General features: G+C 42.5%; 3 protein-coding genes across 4 annotated transcripts in view; all 3 read right to left on the bottom strand.

Annotated features, from left to right (window-relative positions):
• Window positions 1–5,389, bottom strand: part of mosmoa (modulator of smoothened a) — a 33,944-nt gene extending 28,555 nt beyond the window's left edge. Inside the window, exon 1 of the mRNA XM_063471809.1 lies at window positions 4,421–5,389. Within this exon, the coding sequence (XP_063327879.1) occupies window positions 4,421–4,526 (106 nt within the window). The 5' untranslated portion in view covers window positions 4,527–5,389. The remainder of the gene's footprint in view (window positions 1–4,420) is intronic.
• A 1,555-nt stretch (window positions 5,390–6,944) lies between these two features.
• Window positions 6,945–13,040, bottom strand: LOC134625411 (cytochrome b-c1 complex subunit 2, mitochondrial). Its single transcript, XM_063470633.1, has 14 exons — window positions 12,928–13,040; window positions 11,870–11,971; window positions 11,480–11,629; window positions 11,252–11,316; window positions 11,082–11,138; window positions 10,857–10,981; window positions 10,252–10,349; window positions 10,072–10,129; window positions 9,758–9,853; window positions 9,473–9,672; window positions 9,032–9,112; window positions 8,870–8,946; window positions 8,634–8,787; window positions 6,945–7,249 (listed from the first exon to the last, which is right to left on the bottom strand). Exons 1-14 carry the CDS (start codon window positions 12,958–12,960, stop codon window positions 7,166–7,168), a joined length of 1,380 nt encoding a protein of 459 aa, XP_063326703.1. The 5' UTR covers window positions 12,961–13,040; the 3' UTR covers window positions 6,945–7,165.
• Window positions 13,041–15,168: 2,128 nt separating this feature from the next.
• Window positions 15,169–20,431, bottom strand: si:ch211-256e16.3 (kelch-like protein 20). 2 transcript variants are annotated; one of them, XM_063471806.1, is made up of 12 exons: window positions 20,322–20,431; window positions 19,696–19,998; window positions 19,467–19,601; window positions 19,198–19,389; window positions 18,927–19,070; window positions 18,491–18,677; window positions 17,950–18,096; window positions 17,694–17,822; window positions 16,648–16,824; window positions 16,401–16,547; window positions 16,149–16,314; window positions 15,170–15,981 (listed from the first exon to the last, which is right to left on the bottom strand). In XM_063471806.1, the coding sequence occupies exons 2-12, from the start codon at window positions 19,984–19,986 to the stop codon at window positions 15,825–15,827; spliced, it is 1,872 nt and encodes a 623-aa protein (XP_063327876.1). In that variant the 5' UTR covers window positions 19,987–19,998; window positions 20,322–20,431; the 3' UTR covers window positions 15,170–15,824. The 2 variants fall into 2 exon arrangements, with proteins under 2 accessions (XP_063327877.1, XP_063327876.1); XM_063471807.1 differs by lacking the exon at window positions 20,322–20,431 and having other exon boundaries at window positions 15,169–15,981; window positions 19,696–20,304.

Genomic DNA, 20,431 nt, shown 5'->3' with positions numbered 1-20,431 from the left:
CATGTCATCAACGGCTTCGGATCTGGCATACTGAACCACAGAGGTGTTATGCATTTTTAAGTGCGAGTTCCACACACTCTTTCAGAGGTTACTCAGGCTCAAGAGAAAGACATCCACTGTAGTGACGAGTATCTGCAGGAGGGCAGCCGTTGGCGGAGCTCTTGAGAGTCACAGTTTGTGTCTGACACTGCTATAACAATGGCTTTGTCTTGATGCTCGTTGCAGGAAATCAGCCTCAGCTGTTACGGCCTGTGAATATCACACTGAGGTGAGGACAAAGTCATGGATCCACTCTCTCCGTCTGCAGTGCTGAGGGAGAACAGTGGTCACCCTCGTACTGGGCACTTTTACAGGGGTTAGTCTTTACGTGAACCAAACCCAACTGCAATAACAAGAAGAGGCAATCGGTGCCAAATGATTTTCTGAGGACATGCTAAGTTGCTTATTCGTCATGCCTTCAAACGGCTGAAGGAGGCAAAACATCCATATGTCTTGAGAAAGGTCAATGCGCCCGTTTCTCAGTGCTCCAAGTACAAATACACTCGTGTGCAAAGATGGTGAGCCGAGGTCCTTTAAGGGAAGCACTGAGCTTTTCGATAAGACAACAACAAAGCTGAAGGGCACAGCTGGCTGGAATGTGAGGAGTTATCAGGGACTCTCACTCCTTAATAGATTCAAATAATACCACAAGGTATTGTTTGAGGTTGACCAATTAATGGCAACAGCTCACAATACATTGATAAACTCAGGAATTACTTAATGCCTTTTTTTAAAATACATAAATAAAAGGTTATGGCTGTGTGAAGCTACTAGAAGATCTCTTACATTTTCGTCTCATTTGCATAGTAGTGCTGTCCAAAAATATTTAGTTTGTCCAGTTTTTTTTTTTTTTTGAAAATAGGAAGGCAATGGTTTAGACTCCTGGGAGGTCCCATAGTTATAAATAGGGATCAGTGTGAGGCACTGATGTTAAAGAAAGCTCTGCACTGCTAGCAAGGCATGGACAAGTTTGCTTAAGGCGTGACAAGTAGCCCTAAGGCAAATTAATGAACACCAAAAGTGATAGGAAATGATAGGAAAACCACAAAAAGTAATGCTGCATATCTCATACGTGCTGAAAGACCACAGAGCTTTTCAAACACTCAAGTTATATATAAAAATAAAAAAAATTTCATGAGACCATTTTCTGCCTAAAATATTTTTTAACTGGTGCCTGGAAGGATGTTAATGATGGATAGTCAAATAGTTCCCAGAGAAAAATCAATGAAAAATGATGATCCCTAGTTTGTGTGGGCGAGAATGAAGCCAAACTAGGTAAAACACCACTTTTACAATACAATTTGTTCTGCATTCATTTTTTCAGTAATTTCACACACTGGAATTTTATATGTGCAATGCAAGCGTGTGTTTATATTGGTTCACTGTAAGGATGGGAAAGAGTAGTTTGAACAATTTTTTTTTTAACCTTTGAGAGGGGAGGGCCTGCAGAAGAAGTCTGAGAACCACTGGGCTAAAAGGGGTTTGATTTGTGTCTATGATGACAAGCATGTTCAGTTTTCCCACATACACTGAAAGTGCCGGCATGGATGGGTGTTCATTTTTGTAGTTGGTATAGTGAAAGAGTTGGAATAATGCACTTTGATACAGTGATGTGCAGTTAATTCTAATACCATTGTGGTCATGAATAACTGTCTCATTCTAAATCATAATATCAGGATTTACATGACTACAGCAATTGGTTCTATTGGTATTATTCTCTGTACCCCAATAGATAACAGCAAATGGTTCCCCCTTCCTGAGCCTGGTTCTGCTGAATGTGTCTCCCTGTTAAAAGGGGGTTCTTCCTCCCCACTGTTGCCAAATTGCTAGTCATAGGGGATCACCTGATTGTCCCCTCTCTAATATCTTACAAGGGTACCTTACCATATAAAGTGCCTTCAATTATATGTATGCATAAAACTAAAACTGAACTACATATTGGTTATAAGCATCCTTAAGGTGTTGAAAAGTATATTAACAGAACCACATTTTGGTTTGTTATAAACAAATTCTAAACTTAAGTTGCTAAAGCTGCTAAATCCAACCAATCCAATCCAAGTAAAGCTTAATACACACATCTGAAATGAATCTATATAGAACCTACAAAATAGCCTATGCAAGTGGGCATTACAGATTTAGGAACAGAGACATAAATCCACTGTAAGGCTGTGCATTTAATCAAATTAAATTCTAAGGAAAATGACACTGTTTTGCAATCACATGCTCACTTTGCCTTTAAGTAGAATTTTTAGTTTCGTTGAAATATAATTAAAAGACTAAGGAAATTGCAGGCAGCACAGCGGTGTAGTAGTCAGCAAGGTTACATCACAGCCAGAAGTTCCTGGTATTGAATCCAGTCTGGTTGGCGGTTCTCTCCAGCCACTCTGACTTCCTCCCACAGTCCAAAGACATGCATGGGTTAGGTTAATTGATGATTCTGAATTAAATGTGAGCATGAGTGCCCTGCAACAGACTGGCGACCTGTCCAGGGTGCATTCCTGCCTGTCACGCTATGGACAGCTGAGACAGAATCCAGCCCACTCACAACCCTGAAGTGGATAAACAGATTAAAGCTACATTTTTCCAATGCCTATATGATGGTAAATAACTGCAATCCCAACATTGAACAAAATACTTCAGATTATGATTATCATACCTTTACCATAATCAAGGAGCCCTAATAAACAGAACTGTTTAGTGTGCTTGTCCCTCCTCCATTGAAACACTCACAAAACTGTGCTACCCTCACAAAGAATTCAAATCTGTTGGAAACTACTGAAAAGACATTACATAACGTTGACTAACACTCATTGTAAACCTACGTCAAGCTCCTATTATGCATTTCAAATGCTTCATATATTATTAAAATGACAAGAGAAAAAACAATTAAAAGGTGTGAAAAAGATGAACACGAGTGGTTTATCACCCACATGCCACATAAAACCATCCAAGAGTGGCCACATCTCAGTCATCAAAGAGAAATGTGATACCTGTGAAAGGAAGTGAGAAGAGTGACAGCAACAGGGAACCTGATCACTGTACAACATCCACCCCAATAACAATGCCCACACTCATCACAATCTCCCCACTTCAAACATAGCAATGGCTCAACTTTCAGCACATGCAGGTACAGAAGTGAAGATCTCAGCGTGCAGTCACCACGCACACTTCTTGTGGCTGCAGTGTGCTAAGTTTAGATGAACTGAGACAAAGTGTCCAGAACTAAACTGCACTGGAGACCAATTACGCAGCTCGATCAAATTGAAGTCACTGTAGACAACGTCCTCATTTCATCAGCATCCTATTAAGACTTTTTTTTTGCAGATTAGTTATTCCACCAAGCAGTGTGCATGTGTACTGGTGGGTGATGAACCCTCCGTGACCCAGTTACTAAGCTGTCATCCTGCAGAGGGAACAAAGAGTAGCAGCTGTCTGTCAACGGCCCGAACAGCACGTGCTTCCATCCCAAATCAGCCGGAGCGCCACAAATAAACATGCTGGCTATGGGACTGATCACACGGAGGTCGCTTCAAAAGTCAAGTCAACTGCATTAACTCAGGATTACTTTTAGTGCTTCATGAATCTTCTTAATGTCTGAAAGTAATATGTAAGCAATAACATGATTGGATTTTTTTTTTTTTTTTTAAATCTAAAGATGCTGAGTTTATAGATGCTGAGATCAAAAAAAGGAATCCTTGGCTGATTTTAGAAGGTGGTTCAAGCAATAATTTGTCTTTTCTTCCTTGATAAATTACTTTAAAAACACACTCAGCTCACCATTTCATCAGCCAGCTGTTCTACAGCTTTCCTAAAGAAACAGTCTCGGCTCTAGCTTTTCAAATATGAGGATCTTGCACTTTCTTTGTGAATTTCATGTAATTGTTTGCAGGGGGGGTTTATGCTTGGAAATCAATGTGACACACTATTGTTAAAAAAATGTTTTTCTGTTATTTATTTCTCCTTTTTGTCATAAAAAAGGAAACATTCACTACAAAAATGACTAAATATAAGCCACTGCTATGCAAACATCAGCTCATCTGTCAACAAGGTAGATATTGATGTACACAGGAGCATCCCTAGGTCTCATGATAGACATGTTTATGACACTATATAGGCTCAATTATTGATTGAAAACAACAAGTAGTGACAAGTCTATGTCGGAGGTCCAAAGTGCTGATTAATCAATTGTGAAACCGATCAGCTTTACAAACAATGCTGCTGCTGCTGTGAAAGACAAAAGATGCTGCTGCAGATGAAACCCTTGCACACACAATGGGATATTTCTCTCTTTAGATCACCTCATGGCACTCACTGCTGCAATGTAAAGACAGAACACGCACACACTCCCACAAAAGTGCTTTAAATGGCCAGCCTTGTTTACCTGCTGATTCACCGGTGTTGATCCAGTCCGGGTTTGCAATGCTGGCTATTGCAAAGATATCTGCTGCCAGAAACAGACACCCTGAAATGATCGTTAGTTTATCCATGTCGCCAGCCGAGAAAGCTGTGAATGACGTGGGAAAATGTCCAAAATGTGACTCCGGGGGTGCTGAGAGACACCGTGGCCGTTATCAGTCCAACCTCGCCCCCTTCAACAGGAGCCTGCTGTTGTGGTTCTGCTGTGCATTTTGCAGCAACATTAGCTCCTTCGCGTCAGCCAAGCGAAAGCCTCCAGCTACAAAAGGCTCAAATACGAGGCACAAAAGCATCACATCTCAAGTGCTTGCTGTAGCTCACTAATGTAAAACGATAATTTAATCAGCACCGAGCCCCCAAACAGCTTGAGTTGTTTTTTGGATCCGTTTTAACAGCTGCAGCCGCAGCAGCAGCAGCATCGGGGTACAGCTGCGGCTAGCAGGCAGCTAGCTAGCTATTTCCCAGATTCGGGCTCGGTGTGCCGAGCTGCGGCCCAGAGGCTGCTCGACGGCCGAAACCGCAACTGCGCTAGCATTTCAGGAACAATGTCACACAAACGTTGGTGCCGGAGAACAGAAGAAAGCTCCCCTCACGTGGCAATATCCGCGTTTATTTCTGTCTTTAGCTCAGGTTTGTTGTTACCCGTCAGGGAAACGAGAACCCATCACCCTCTGCTGCTGCTGGGACCCCGTTCTCCTTCTCCGCTGGAATAGCATCTGGTGCTTTCGGTCCGTTAGCCTGCCAGCCTCTACCCGACTCCTGTGTTCTCCTGCTCCGGACCACGGTGATGGGAAGCCCGGAGTTTAAAACGCTGCGTATTTCAATCCAAAAGCAACACTGCGAGTCCTAGCCTGGACGTTATTGTTATGCTTTCCACCCGTATGCCCACCGCTAGCTCAACCTCCCCTCCTGCTTAATGACATCAGGCGGACACCCCCACGCAGCGTCACAAACACACACACATACACACACCTCGGTGTCTTCACGTTCGGTGGGGAGGTATCTCGCGATACTGAGTGAAGACTGGGGGTCTTTTGTCCTGAAAATAGTGCTGTGCGATCCTGCAAATGCTGGCATGGACCCGATACCAAGTAAACACAGAGCGAGTATTACCGATACCGATACTGATACTTTTAGCCTACAATAGGCAGCTTATGATGTATGAGAGGAATCATTTGTTTGCAAACTGTGAACATATTTTAGTAATTACTAAATCACTGATTTTTATTTTCCACAATAATTAGTTAACACCTTTCAGCTTTTCATTTATTTTGAAACTGTTTTTTGTTTTTTGAGACCTGGAATGTAATTGTGCAGGTCTCCAAAGTGGCTCAACTTCTCTTAATTGCCCCAAAGGCTATAAATAAAATATACCTGACAGTCAACACAAAAGAACATAAGGGTTTTGTTTTGTTTTTTTCATTTCTAAAAATAACATATTTAACACAAATCGAGTAATCGTATAAAACACTTTTGTCTTAATAATGACTAATAATAAGAGAAAAAACACGGTCTTTCATAATAAACTACTCATTGGTTTTCATTTGAGAAATTTCAGTGTTTTAATAGTTATAACTGCACACAACATCTGCTAATTTTTCACATTTTAATTGGCCTAAAAGACCTTGTGAACTTAAGAGTATCGATCCTGTCATGCTAATATCAATCCAATACCAGCATTGGTATTAATACTATATAACTGCTGTTAGACTTAGACTCACTTTTCTAAATGTTCAATATTTAAGTGCAGAAATTATTCGTCTTTTTCTTTTTCCTTTTTGATTTCATAGTCATTTACTGAATGGAAAGTATAAGTTATCTTAGAGTGTGCAGGGACAACATGCCCAGAAGGAAGTTTCCCATTTAAATATCACATATTCCACTAAATAATTACAACTTTCTGCTACTTTTTTGCACAAACTCCACATCTTGTGTGCAACTAGTCATCTGACAGATACAAGTCAGTCTGCACATTAATAGGCACCTTACAGAATACACGGGGGGCATAAAGTAATGCATTTGTTAAATTACAGAAAAATGTTAAATGCATGATGAGAGCTGGCAGATGTTAAATAACCTCAGTCATCTCAGGAAGTAGAGATGGCTTAGGCCTTTACTGTAGAGGGCTTCTATGTTTTAAATGAAACCCAGTTTATTGCCAGTATGGTATTAGCTCTTTTACTGACGATCTACAAGATAACCCTCAAACATCAACTTATGTTTGTGTGCTTTTGGGTCCCCCCACTGGCTGATGAATGAAACAAAACCTCTTGGTGCTAAAAGTGCTCATTACCTAAAATAACAGCTTTTTGCTGCCAGTGTTGGCACATAGTGCTAACGTCATCCAAAACCAAGCACTCTTCAAGATGATGGTGTGGACTCATCAATCTCATGCAGAAGACCGCACTTGTGCACGGCACACATGCCAGAAACTTGTCATTCAAAAATGCAAAATCAAGCAACAACCCAAGTGTTTTACTGTAATTGTTTTAATTTACACAGATATACAGTTACACTGATGAATCCATCCTCTTCCCCCCCAACAGATGTTATAATTCTGCAGCTCTCTCTGTTGGTGCTCACACATACTGCAGGATAAACTACAAATGACAGGTGACATCCAATGAACTGCTGCAGGAGGCAACATCCAGGCACAGCATGCCCAAGCAGAAAGAAAAATCAACTGTTCTTATTATTCTTATGTGCATTTTCATACTTCATCCACAAATGGTGTATTAATGAGGTGTCCACTAGCTGACATGGTCTTCTTGCCATCCACAAATTTCTTTGCAGCCTGTAAAGAAAACAGAGAGCAAATTCACTGACGGGCAATATTTCCAAATATATCCCAGTATTTATAGTCCACTGAAGCCCTGCTGCAGCTCCGACACTACACAGAACCCCACGCAGCGACTAAACACAAATGCAAGTTTAAACATATGAATAAATAGCCTGCACGCATAATTTAATAACTTTTTGTTTTTGTTAGTATAGTCTTCAGGGATATATTTTCAAACTGAGACTGCCACCAGTGCTCAGAGGAACTACAGTGTTTCTTACTATATTTGAAATGAGGTTCAAATGTGAAACTAAAAGAATATTTACTCTGTAATGATCTGTATAATCCCAAAAGCCCTTTAGTAAAACGCACCGTCAACATGATCTATCGCATCACTTCTTAATGAACTGTTGTTTTATTTGGTCAAGAACAAACTAGAGAGCCTTTACTGGATGATTTATGACTCCAACCCACGCTATACTACAGATGGGGTACATAAAGGTAAGACTGCTGCCCACTCCACACTTCCACTGCAACCCAGTAATGTAACAATGACACAACATCAGATATAAAATCCAGCAAATGGGTTTAAATTTGACATGTGCTGAATCTAAAAACCACATGCATATAAGTGTGGTCAGAAATTTACAGGGCCATGGATGTCATGGTCATTTTTAATGACTTTTTAAAACTTTTTCAGGGTGGAATGATTGTACAGTGTACTTTAATGACTATTTCAATTTATTCTGGATTTTCTCTAATCCACACAGGGTCAAAAGTATGTATATAACCTCAAATACTTACTTAAAATAACTTTTAATAAGTGGTGCTGAAGGTTCTACAATGCCTTTTCATTTGATAACGCCTATTAACTTCTCGTTAGTGAACTAATGAGAGAGACTGACTACAGCTGGTAGTTTCTCTTTGCCAACATAGAAAGGATTTGTTTAACAGCACTCACTGGACTGACCAATACTCAGAATAATGGAAAAGTCTAAGGAACCAAGGAAGAGTGGTCAACTATCCCCACAGAATCATACCAGAAGCTTGTTAATGATGAAAAGCAACTGGTTGAGGTGCAACTTGCTAAGGGACATTTACCAAATATTAATAGGGGTATATGCAAGTATTTGTATATGTAAGTATTTTTAAAGTCTTTAGGATGATATATAGATGTAATGTATGCAAAGATGTATGCTTTACAAACATTCCACCCAGTTCAAAGAAATCATTAAAAGCCCAAAATTACCATGACATTCATTCCCTTAATGAGTTGATGTAAACGTCTGACCACAACTGTACTCTAGACTGCAATAATCACTTCTAACACAGGAGTTTGCTTGTTCTTCTGCAGCTGTTTGTTAAGTCATGCTATTAAAATCTCACTGAAAGCACATACCTTAACCACATCATTCTGGGTGACGGCATCTATAGCCTTGAGGACAGCGTCAGGGGCCTGGTACACTCCAGCGGTGAGAGCCTGAGCACCAATCTCCTCAAGCAGGCCCTCTGAGCTCTCCATCGACATCAAGTACTCCGCTTTCAGCTGGTTCCTGCACAGAGGTGTCAAACACAGACAGGAGTGAGCAACAGACCAGTTAGAACTCCACCTGCGTCATCTTTGTATGATCTTACTTTGCTCTGGTGATGTCAGCCTCAGACACGCCTCCCTCGGCCACACCCCTCACCTGTGCAATGGCGGCTTTGATCACCTGCACAGAGAGAATAAGCGGTGGCGATTCTGGCATTTCTGCAAATTTTTTAAATCAACTTAGACACAGAAAACTTGGCAACTACCTCTCCTGCAGAGGCAGCTTGTGCAATGGTATAGACCCCAAACAGGCCGGAGTCGGAGTACGAGACGTTGAAGGCAGTGGCCTGAAAGACAACCAGAGGTTATCTGATGTAGAGTGAGAAACTGTGCATTTATAACAAGAACAGCCAAGCATCCTAAAAAATAAAACTATTCTAAATACTCCAGTTGAGGCAAATCATTCTTTCAGCAGATTTCTGGAGAAGTTTCCCCGAGAGACTCCATCAAAGGAAAAGACTTGACCACTGAAGCCTTTTCTTTGTCTGTCAGTTCCAGACTGATAGAAAGCATCATGCGCCAGTTTTTGGCTTTTTTGACAGATTTCTGCGTTAAATCGGGGGAACAGATCTCAGAAAGATTCACTAAAAATGGACTTGAACTGTTACGGCTACAAAAACCAATGTCGCTGTCCTGTTTCAACTCACATCAAAGGGCTGTGTGGTAGCTTTGGCGATCCCCTGGCTCAGTTTGCTGGTGATGCTGGAGCCCCTCTTTACATGCGGACCAGCTCCCAGGATCCTTTGCAGCACACTGAAAGCATTAGCCTCGGCACTACCTGTCACAGCACCTTCACTGGCAATCAGAGCGTGGACAAGCTCATCCTTGTTCTGCACTCGCAGCTCACCTAACACACAATATTTCCTCATGAGAACAAGGCAGCGGTGGATTGCAAAACAATTTAATGTTGCTATTTTTAAAACACAAGCTACCTCCACGGTACACAGATTTAGCCACAGGGGCCCCAACCCCACTGCGGGCACTCAAGAGCCCCTCACCCACTTGCCTCAGGACCGAGTGGTTTACACCTAAATGGGTAAATGAGATTAACATGCGTAAATGAGTGAGGTGGAACAGAGTTTTGACATGTCAGCAGTGACTCACTATCTCATTGAGATTTAAGACAAGCGTAAGCACACACGTAAGCAAGACTGCTTAGGCTGGAGATTGCTAACTACCTATTAGGAAAGCCAAATGAAGAAGGGGGGCAGCTGTGATGAAGCAATCAAGGCTGGACAACACTCACCTAGTCCTACTAGAGCCATTCTGCCAGTGGTGAAATGGTCCTCAACAAATGACTTAAGCTACAGGGAAGGATAAGGAGGAGGACAGGTGTTTAAGTGCATCACAAAAAGTACTATTTTGCTAACTGAATAGACCCTTTAAGACCCTTAAGATAAAAAAAAGAAGTAACGCATATCCTTACCTGTTGAGAGGAGACACGGCCAACCATGTAGTCAGGGCAGTACAGAGAGTTGGACAGGGTGTTTTTGTATGCTGCTTCATGCAACTTCTCAATTACACCTGCAGGAGAAAATAAAACAGGACACAATGAAAACTTTAAATATGGATAATCAAAAACTGCTGCATCTAAAAAACAAACAAACAAAAACAGCAATAATGCATAGGACTTTTTTCAGAGATCAAGTTAATTAAACAACTTTTGCACAAGTATTAAAGTATGTCAGAAACCATGCAGAATATATCTACATTAATATGAGAGGGACTGGAATGTTTACTGCTCAATGAGGCTACAGATCTGACTGAAATGGCACAAAAAAACCCAAAAATACCTCAATCCCAACAGCTCACGTTAAGTATTGGCCACAAAACTCAGAGCAAAAACATTATGTAGCCTTGAGGTCTACAGCAGCTTAGCGAGAAGATTTTTGATGTTTTACATAATTATAACCAAATAATATCACCAAGGATCTTCTTTAGAAATTAAAAATCACTTTCACATCTGATAATACAATTTCCTCAGTAAAAATACAGGCAATCAGGAGATGAACTATTGCTTCTGTTACACACCTATCTGAGGACACTGCTGAGCCAGAGCGTTGTCAACTTTCACTCTGGGCGTCAGTTCGTCCACCTCCCATGGCCGAAACTCCTGAGCTGTAGTCACATTGACCAGAAACTCCATTAACGAATCTCTGGACACAAATAGGACAGCGAAGTGTCAACACAGCTTGATGTTTTAATAAAAATAGAGAAGAGAAAAAAATAACTTGACATTAATATGGGAGCACTTACATGTCATCTCTCAAACAGTCGGCAGTGTAGACCATTGTCTCTCTTGACGATGTCACGCTGCATGGATAGAGATGACAACACAGCTGATTCAGTGTGATCCGCTGCATAATTTTGAGCAACAAAAGCAGCGACGGTCAGTGTGTGCATGTGCATGAAGTGTGCTCACTGACCTCAGGCTGCCCCCGATTGCTTCCACACTGCGACAGATCTTGAAGGCAGACGCTCCCTTTGTAGTCTACAAAAGCAAAAATAAGATAAGTAAGCAGCATAGGCTGTCAGGCTGAAAGTAGAGGTGCTGATAAAAAGAAGTGCAGTCATTTGCTTCTTATCATGGTAAAAATAACCTCAGGAATAATTAATTTAGCTATCACACGCTTACAAGCTCATTCACAGTTTACCAGGTTCGCTGCCAGTCGTAACACATGGGAGACACCCTGGTTCTCCACAGTCTCATAGCGACTCCCAGCTTTCACAAACACACCAACACTTGACACGGGGGAGTAGTTTTCCAGTGAAGCTATCACCAGGCCGTTTGGGAGCTTGGACACCTGAAGGAGGAAAGAAAAAATGTTATACAAAACACAAAACTTTCACACAGAAACAAAACTAATGCTACAGTGGACTCAGAGGTCAAAGGCACTGCAACTTAAGATGACACCAGCAATTAGGAAAATACTGCAAAAGCTCACAAAACACAGCAGAAGTGTTTTTTCGGAAGAAAAGATCACGACAACCAGCTGTGAGTTAGATTTCCATTGTGTTTTGTTCGATTCGAGAGCAGCACCTACCTGGGCATCCTGGGGAGGAAGAGGTGCGCCTTTGGAGGGTTTCAGACCTGAGAGGGGTTCAGCCAGACTACCGCTCCTCCTGGCAGCTGCATAGCAACGTTTCTGCAGGACGAAGATGACACCATAATTAAAGACAATGACTTCATTAGCAGCTAAAATAAGAACAGGAAGTTATTACTGAATTATAGCCACAAGCCTGTATATATTGTGCTGCTTTAAACTGTGTGTAAACACTAGATTGGCGGAATCTTAATCCAACAAAGAGTAACATGACCTCTAATGTTACATAATAGCTGCTAACACATACAAGAGACACACAGATTACACAAATATCACCAGCTAGGGAAGTCACCCCCTTTCTATCTCACATGGAGCTGCTTTAGGAAAGTCTTTAGACAACAACCTAATATAATCTAATACTGCAATCATCTAATATTATTTTTACACTTTTGAGTAATTTTGCTTGCAGAAATGCCCAAAAGTATGATCTAGACCCTCTAAAACCAGGCGTCTTAATAGGACCACAAAATCAAAACAGCACCTGTGTGTGCAGACTGAGAGCAGCTTGACCTGACGTGACCTGTGCACATTTATGTCCCGGCAGCAAAGTCTGGGACTAATGTGGGAATGCACTAGCATCATAACTGGATAACACCGAATTTATGACCAAATAGGGGGCCTGGTTCGCTCAAAAGAGACGCTGGTGGACTGGAATTCAGGGATGACCTTCAGGTTACATCCAGCTTACCACAGCAATGCAAAAGGCGACATGAAACAGCTAAGCTAAGGCGAGCCCACACGCTTTTCAAATTGTATTTATATTTTTAACTGCACACTTGATGTTTATTTTATTGTTTTCAGTACGTGTGAATGATGAAATGAGAACGTTGACCCTAACTCGAGACAGAAACCGTTTTACGGTAGGTAAACTTGGAGAGCTAACCGGCTAGCAGGCTAACTGCTACAGCGAAGGTTCGGTTTTTTTAGACCGGGGCGAGCAGGGAGCAGATCCGGTGGATGACACCGCTCAGATCGCACCAACACAACACAGGACTCACGGAGATAGTGTTCAGAGACTGTATTCCTCTCATGACTCCTCACTCTCTCCTTCAGCCGGTACAGAAAGACAGATATGGCGGCGGACTGACGTCTTACCCACAACTCACTGCGCCGTGTAGTCGCTAAAGCTTTCAAAATAAAAGTATGACAGCGTGTTTCAAGTTTCCTTGAGCTAGTGAAAACTGTTCGCCTTGTGGCTCATTAACAACATCAGCAAATAATAATAAACATCATTCCTCCCCTTTCTCATCCTGCTTGGCAGCTCGTTCTTCAGCATCCTTTGTCCAGTATATCCACACACCCTCCTCTGGACGATTTATTTCCAAAGTGCTCGACCTGAGCTGTCCCTCAGATGTACTGACTACCTGTTAATTACAGTCACTCACCTTCTATCTTTTTGTGACATAATAGCAGGTCTCACTAACCATCCTGTAAACCTTTCCTTTCACGTTTGCTGCTATCCTTCTGTCCCACTCCATCCTGCCTACCTCTCTTTTTTGCACTGTCCATCACTCTGGATAGTGGACCCCACATATTTCAACTTTATTTGCCTCTTTAAAATGTTTTTCAGATGCACACAGCCTCCAGGCATTTTAATGAGATAAATTTAGCTAATGAAGCATCGGTTTCACCACACACAATAAAATTGTTGCTGGTCTTTTATGTAAACACGAGACTGTCGGTTTTTTAGACTGGAAAATATTCCTGCTTCCTACTTCAGAAGTTATGATGCTCAGAAATGCTGGAAAAACTTCTCAGCCCCAGGAAATCAGGGAAAGCCTGTAACTTGGAAAAGCATAGATACAATTTTACATGGTACTAAAGTTAATGTACCAAAAAGGTGGTGTGGATGTCACAAAGTCTACTACAGCAAACTAAAACTAAGCTAAAAACTAAACGTCGATGTAAAACAACCAAAGAAAAGAGAAAAATAGACTATTTAAAAAGCTATTAAACTAACTGAAATGATTTTGTGAACTTGGCCACCTAAGAAAATGTATTTAAAATGCAGAGGAAAAATACTTAGTCTTTGCCAGCTTGGTACATTTTGGTGCATTTTTACTGTAATGCTGCTTTTCCTAAATCTTGCCTTTGATATCAGCCCTCCAAACAATGTTAATTAAAAGGTTACTATTAATAATAATAATATTATTATTAATATTATTATTGCCATTTAGTCATTATTTACAGTTTTAGTTACACCATGGTTTTGGCTTTCATCTTACAACAGAAAAACATTCCCGATTTCGTCTTAAATTATTCTTTCGTTAACGCTGACTTCCATCGTTGCTACCTGTAAACACTTTTAGTCTAAATGTCTTCGCATTATCCCCAGATTTTATGGGGTATCTGGATTTTTATTATTTTGTTGTTGTTGTTTTTATCATCTCGTTCTAAAAGATCATGCGCTTCTTGTCCTCCACCCATTTTCTTCTTTTTCTTGCGGTCGGTGTTTCTCCGCTTCACCTGGAGGTGAACGTGTTTCCTTAAATAGATAAATGTGGGTGTGGCTGTGTGGAGATCGCACGTAGGCAGCACGAGCCCGTCTTTAAATGTTCGTGGAAACTTTTTTCGCCGTGCGCAAAAAAACAAAATGTGCGTAAAATTAATTATAATTATATGACTATAAAACGTACACACCGCCGTGCGTATGTTAGGAAGTCAGACTCATTTTGAACCAACAATGTTCAATCTGCATGCAGCCACGCCCCCATTTCTCTATAGAAGGAAACACGTTTGTGTCCAGGTGAAGCGGAGCAAGCGGTGACAAGAAGCCTGAACCAGAAAGGAAAGAAAGAAGAAAACCAAAAAGAAATTTGACTGGTAAAATCAATTCTATAGACAAGAAACACATCAAGAGCCTCAAAGTCCTCTGTACAACTGAAAGATTTCAAGATTGTAATATTAAACAAACAAATCTTAATTTTAAAAACAAAACACAGCATTAAACATGCTGACTGTATCTACTGCTGCTATGAGATTGTCATCCATTCCTTATTTATTCCATGATTTATTCCAACATCTTCACACTCTAAGCCATAAATATGAAATACATGTTATTGTCTGCATCATGTTGACAGTATCATCTGCTGTCTACATGTACTTAATCAATAAAGCTGATTCTGATCTTGGGTATTTAATACTCTTTAAAAATGTCAATGTAGCAGGAGTGCATTCATCAATACTTTTGAGTGTTTTCAGGCTTTATTTGTAAAAAGAAAAAACTAACCCACCGGCATTCACAGTAAAGAAGTAAATATCTTTATTACAAGTCATTTTCACTTTAATTCACCAGTATGCATGACGCACATTACAAAAATATACTCAACATATAACAGGTAGTAAAGACAATCACTAAGAAGTTCAATGTGTAATTACAAAAAACACTCACATATACACCTTTGCCCTGCCCACACAGGTAACCTTCAAAAACATTCATAACTGACTCTTTGGCCCACAGAGCTTTTTAAGAGGACCATTCTCATCTTATCAACCTCCAATAAATACAGTCACATAATACAAAAATAATCCCATTGGCTGGGAAAACATCCAGATTGTGGTGCTCGGACAATAAAAACAACAACAAAAAAAATGTTCACATCATACAGAGCGAGTTTAGACTACGGACATCAGATCATTTATGTCAAATCACTGCACCTCTGCTGCCAAGCCACAAAAGGAAGGACCCCAAAGTGATTAAGAAATATTCCACAGGCTGTCACCAAACAGGTCCCAGAAACAGCTCAAGCAGCTCAGTGCCAGTTCCAGGCATCACTCCTCAGCACGCCAGTCTTCGCAGCTTTGAGTCTTGTAGCGCATAATCTCCAAGGAGAGTGCAATTTAAAAAAAGAATAACAAACAAAACCACAGGAGATTTCCCATTTGTCGTCCTCCCTCAGTTTTCACTGGGCGTCCCGGGACTGCTGCTCACTTGGATGTCCTTTCTAAGCCGGAGAGAGACGCAGCTGAGCCAGCTGCGGCTGGTAGGCATCTCCCCAACAATCTCCCACGTGTCCGTCTCGTCACAATACCTCTCGATAGTGTCGTGATATCTGCACGCAGAGCGGGATCAGCTTTAGATAACCTCATTGACCTCTCCTGTGTTTAATCCACAGGAATCTAACCCCCCTTTTCCTAATATTTCAAATAAATGTGAGCTCTGCAATCGCCTGGAAAACACGAAATTTACAGGCAATGTCTTTTCTAGAAAGCTCCTCACCTGTCCCAGCCCTCTTCTCCTCCCAAGACGTAGATTTTGCCATCCACGACAGCAGCGCCGGGCCGATAGCGTCGTTCCTTCATGGGGGCACACATTGTCCACTGGTTGGTCTTTGGATTGTAACACTCCACTTTATCTGTGTTCTCTGTCGAGGCATGCCATCCGCCTACAAAAAAAGGATTTACAGACATGACTGCACTTTTAGGAACCAGAACAAAGCACACTTAATGGGCTGGATGATAAGTTTGTTACCTATGACGTAAATCTTTCCTTTAAGAGTACAAGCAGCTGATCCAGAGCGGGCGATCTGCATGGGGGCGACCTCTGTCCATACTGCCGTTTTAGGGTTGTACACCTGTGCCAGATCTGTGCCGTCACCATCCTCTAGGACCGCACCACCTGCCGTGACACATCCCGAGTGAATAAATACACTACATAGAATCAAAATGAACAAGAAAAAAAAAAAAACCCTGCATGTGTAACAACCTGCGTTTCCTACCAGTAACGTAGAGCAGGCCGTCCAGAGCCACCACTGCTGGACTTGTGACTGCCATCTTCACAGACTCTGTAAACTGCCAGGAGTTGGTGTGGGGGTTGTAGCACTCCACTGAGTCCAGACGTGAGCGTCCCTCCCACCCTCCCACTGCGTACACAAAGCCATCAAGCATCACCAGGCCTGTGGGGAGAAGGCACAGCGGATAAATAAACATGGTTGCTATTAAAAACCGTCCTTCAGTTTACAGTTGGATATCTCATGCCCCGGTCTAATTTTCATGTTTTCTGTCCTATTCATATACCATTACAATGACAGATGCTCATTAACGTAGATCAACATTTGAGTTAATAAAGTCAGTATATGTAGAAGACATCACTATTAGCGATATTAAAGTACATTTAATGCTTAGTTTTAGACTTATTTTCCACTTTTGGAGGCGCATAGATCATAAGGGCACAGCTATGACCACCTCAATCCTTATGTTTGGGAGGGGCAGCCAATCAGATAAAAGCTGGGTCAGAGGGAGAGGAAAGGAGGTAAGACAGCTCATTAAGGGTCAGTTTAAGATAAAGATTTTGAACTGTGCATCATGTAAGGTAGTGGTGCCAAACATTAGGCCCAAAGGACAGAATTGGCCCAGCAAAGACTACAATGGGGGCCACTGGAAGGCTTTGAAAAAAAATGGGAATGAGTGTGTCGATTTTGAACTTAAAGCTGTGTTGTCATAAGTTTTACAGCTTTTCTATTGATAAACACGTCTACTATTGCCATTCATACTACACAAAGGCACTTATATCAAAGCACTTTCCTGCTTCTCAACACCAAACAGCAAAAAAAACAATTAAATGGCAGAAAGGGACCCATTTTTCTACTATCTGCTATGGAAATGTCTGGATTCTCTTTTTTTAAAATAGGATTATAACAATCAAAAGACTCCTTTTGGAGCTACTAGAATCAAACAAAGTTAGGATGGTTTATAGATTTCTTGAGAAGCAAAATAGGGTAACGTGGCTGAAAGACAGAAGCTGTAATTACCAAGACTTCCTCACCTAACTCCGAGCGAGCTACATTCATGGGTGCCATTTCCATCCAGGAGTCAAAGCAGGGGTCGTAGCGCCACATCTCTCTGCTGGCTGAGCCGTCGGGAAACTCTCCACCTGCCAAATACAGGGTTGAATCTACGGGCGAGGACAGGGAAGAAAGGTGATTGGATAAGCAGAAGTAGACATTTTCAGCACTTAAGCTTATCTGTGCATTTTGGAGAGTGTCTTAACCCACCAGGCTGAGTTTTACTGACCCCCTCACCTGAGACCACCAGCCCGTGTTTGCTCACGGCGAAGGGCAGGCATGCCAGGTTCTTCCACTGGCTCGTCACAGGATCGAAGCTCTCGACGCTGCGCAGCACCACCTTGTCGTCCTCCCCGCCAACTGTGACTATCACTTCAGCGGTTCCTGTTTCCGTGGCAACAGGAGTAGAGGAAGAGAGGAGTGAGCCACATATGTTAATGTAAAAGAAAAAAGCAGCATGTATGGTACAACATAAGAGTGCGTGGAGCAGCGAGCCATTTAATGTTCAACTTCCACTATTCTCTAGATTTACATCTGGATTAGGCTAAAACTGTTTGGTCCACAGTTTGATAACACAAACCGGGAAAACCAGCAAACATCTAAAAACCTGGAATCCAAAATAGTCGTCTGTCCGTTGATTAGCCGAGCATTCTTAACACCTTGCGGAGTATGAGGACGGGGAGACAGATACACACTAACAAATCACCAGGCTGACAGAAAATAGTGCAATGCTAAAAATTAGCTCTTTGATTCAGACGTGAGTGTTTTTTATTTTTACCAGTGGACCTGCGAGGCCTCGCTCTTGGGCAGTAGAGCTCTCCACGCCGGTCCTTAAGCAGCAGATAGTCCTTGGCCTCAGAGATGAGCCTCTGGCAGACCTGGCTCTCCTTCACCACATCCAGAGACTCAATCACATCATGGAGGTAATAGGGGCTGATGAGAGGCAGGCGGATGTGCTCCAGGACCTTTGAGGAACCAAAATGGAAAGGGACCTGATGGGTGGTACTCATGAGCAGCTGCTGTGGTCATGGATTTTCATTCATGGAGTATGGCTCTCCTGATAACAGGATAGCACCAAACAGCAAAAATGTATCATACCCCCCCCTTTTTATTTTTAAATATAAGCCTGAAATTACCTGCTAAAAACTCTCCTGCCCAGGTAAAATAAGGCACAGAGTACTCTATAAGCCCATGTAAACATGAGTGAACCTGACCTTTTCAAAGCTCTGTTTGCGAGAGGAACATTTATTCAACCACAACATGGCGGCCTCGAACACAGTCTCCTCTTTGGGCACGTTGAGGAGGTCGCTGGCAAGGATTTCCGTCAGCTTGTCCACACACAGAGACAGAAACTCCTCCTGGAGGAAGACAGGAAGCACCAAGAGTTTGATTATTTATGTGAGGGCACAGCTTTGCATTAACAGTAGGTGATACAAGATTACCTCCTTCATGACTCCCTACTCTGGGTTTCCATCACACCCTCACCTGCTGACAGACTGTGCTGAAGTGCTCAAGGATGTAGTCCATGCTGCGTTTCTCCAGCACCTTACAGGAATGCGCCTCAGCAAAGCAGTGAATCCCCACGCAGTTCATCTCGTCCATCTGACGCTCCATGAAGCGACAGCAGGCCTCTCGGACCGCCATCACATCCAGCAGGTTGGCTGCTGCCAGCAGCGCCTGGACACAGATCACTTTCTAAGCACGCACGCGCTTCACGAATGACGGCATTGAAGAGGCGTGAGAAGATTCATTACCTGCACGTTGGCTTTGGAAATGTAAACCTCTGATGTGTAGGCGTAGCTCACCAGCATGCCAATCATCTGAGGCTCAACACCATTGATGGCAACACGCTCCTGCTTGGACTCTATGAGGTCAGCGGAAAACATTGCCTAAGGATAGAGAAGGATGGAGAAGGAAAACACATGATTCTAAAGGTGGAGTCCTTTTCAGTACGGACATACCTGTGAGGAAAAGTGCGTTTACCTGGAAGTAGGAGCTGAAAGATGCCAGCACTATGCGGTGGCAGGGGAACTCCTGTCCTCCGCAGCACAGAGTCACATCGCAGAAGGCGTTGTTGAGCCGCAGGCTGTTGAGGCCCTGCAGGACTGTGTTGGGGTGCCTGGTCTCCACAAACAGGTAGTCCTCGCTGCTCTGGGGAGCAGGGACAACGGCAGCAGTCGGGCTGGCTTCCTCGTGGACCTTAACGGTGACGTTGATAGAGGAAGGCAGGAGCAAACCGGCGCTGACGGAGATTATTTCAGCCATGTCTGCCATTGCAACCCAAGCCTGGGAGGCAAAATATCACAGTTAGCACTCTTGGACGCAAACTCAGACAATCAGAAAACGGGTTGAGACATAGCTGTCAACGCAAATCAGCCTCGCAAAGCACTCATTTGAAAGTGAAATGCGTGAAAGTCGCAGAAGGCTGCAAAGCAAGGCGGGGAGAGAGGACCCGAGATTGTCTCACTAATGAGGCTTAGCTGTGAGGCAGCGGCCAAAAGAAGCGGCTTTGTGCCGAGCCAGACTACTCAGACAGCTCAAGAACAGATATGCGATCCACACACAGGTGAGATTAATCACTCAGCAGCGGAGAGACCAAAACAACTCACCTGTTACACATAGTCGTGACTGCTGCGGAGGACTACTCGCTCTCCCACATACCAACCAAACCAGCTTCCGGCAGTCCTGAGCAACATTAAACGCCTCTCGCTGCAAGCCA

This window comes from Pelmatolapia mariae, linkage group LG4 (assembly GCF_036321145.2).
Source record: "Pelmatolapia mariae isolate MD_Pm_ZW linkage group LG4, Pm_UMD_F_2, whole genome shotgun sequence".
Taxonomy (NCBI): domain Eukaryota; kingdom Metazoa; phylum Chordata; class Actinopteri; order Cichliformes; family Cichlidae; genus Pelmatolapia; species Pelmatolapia mariae.
Note: the sequence above shows the minus strand (reverse complement) of the source record. Positions and strands in the feature narration are given on the sequence as shown.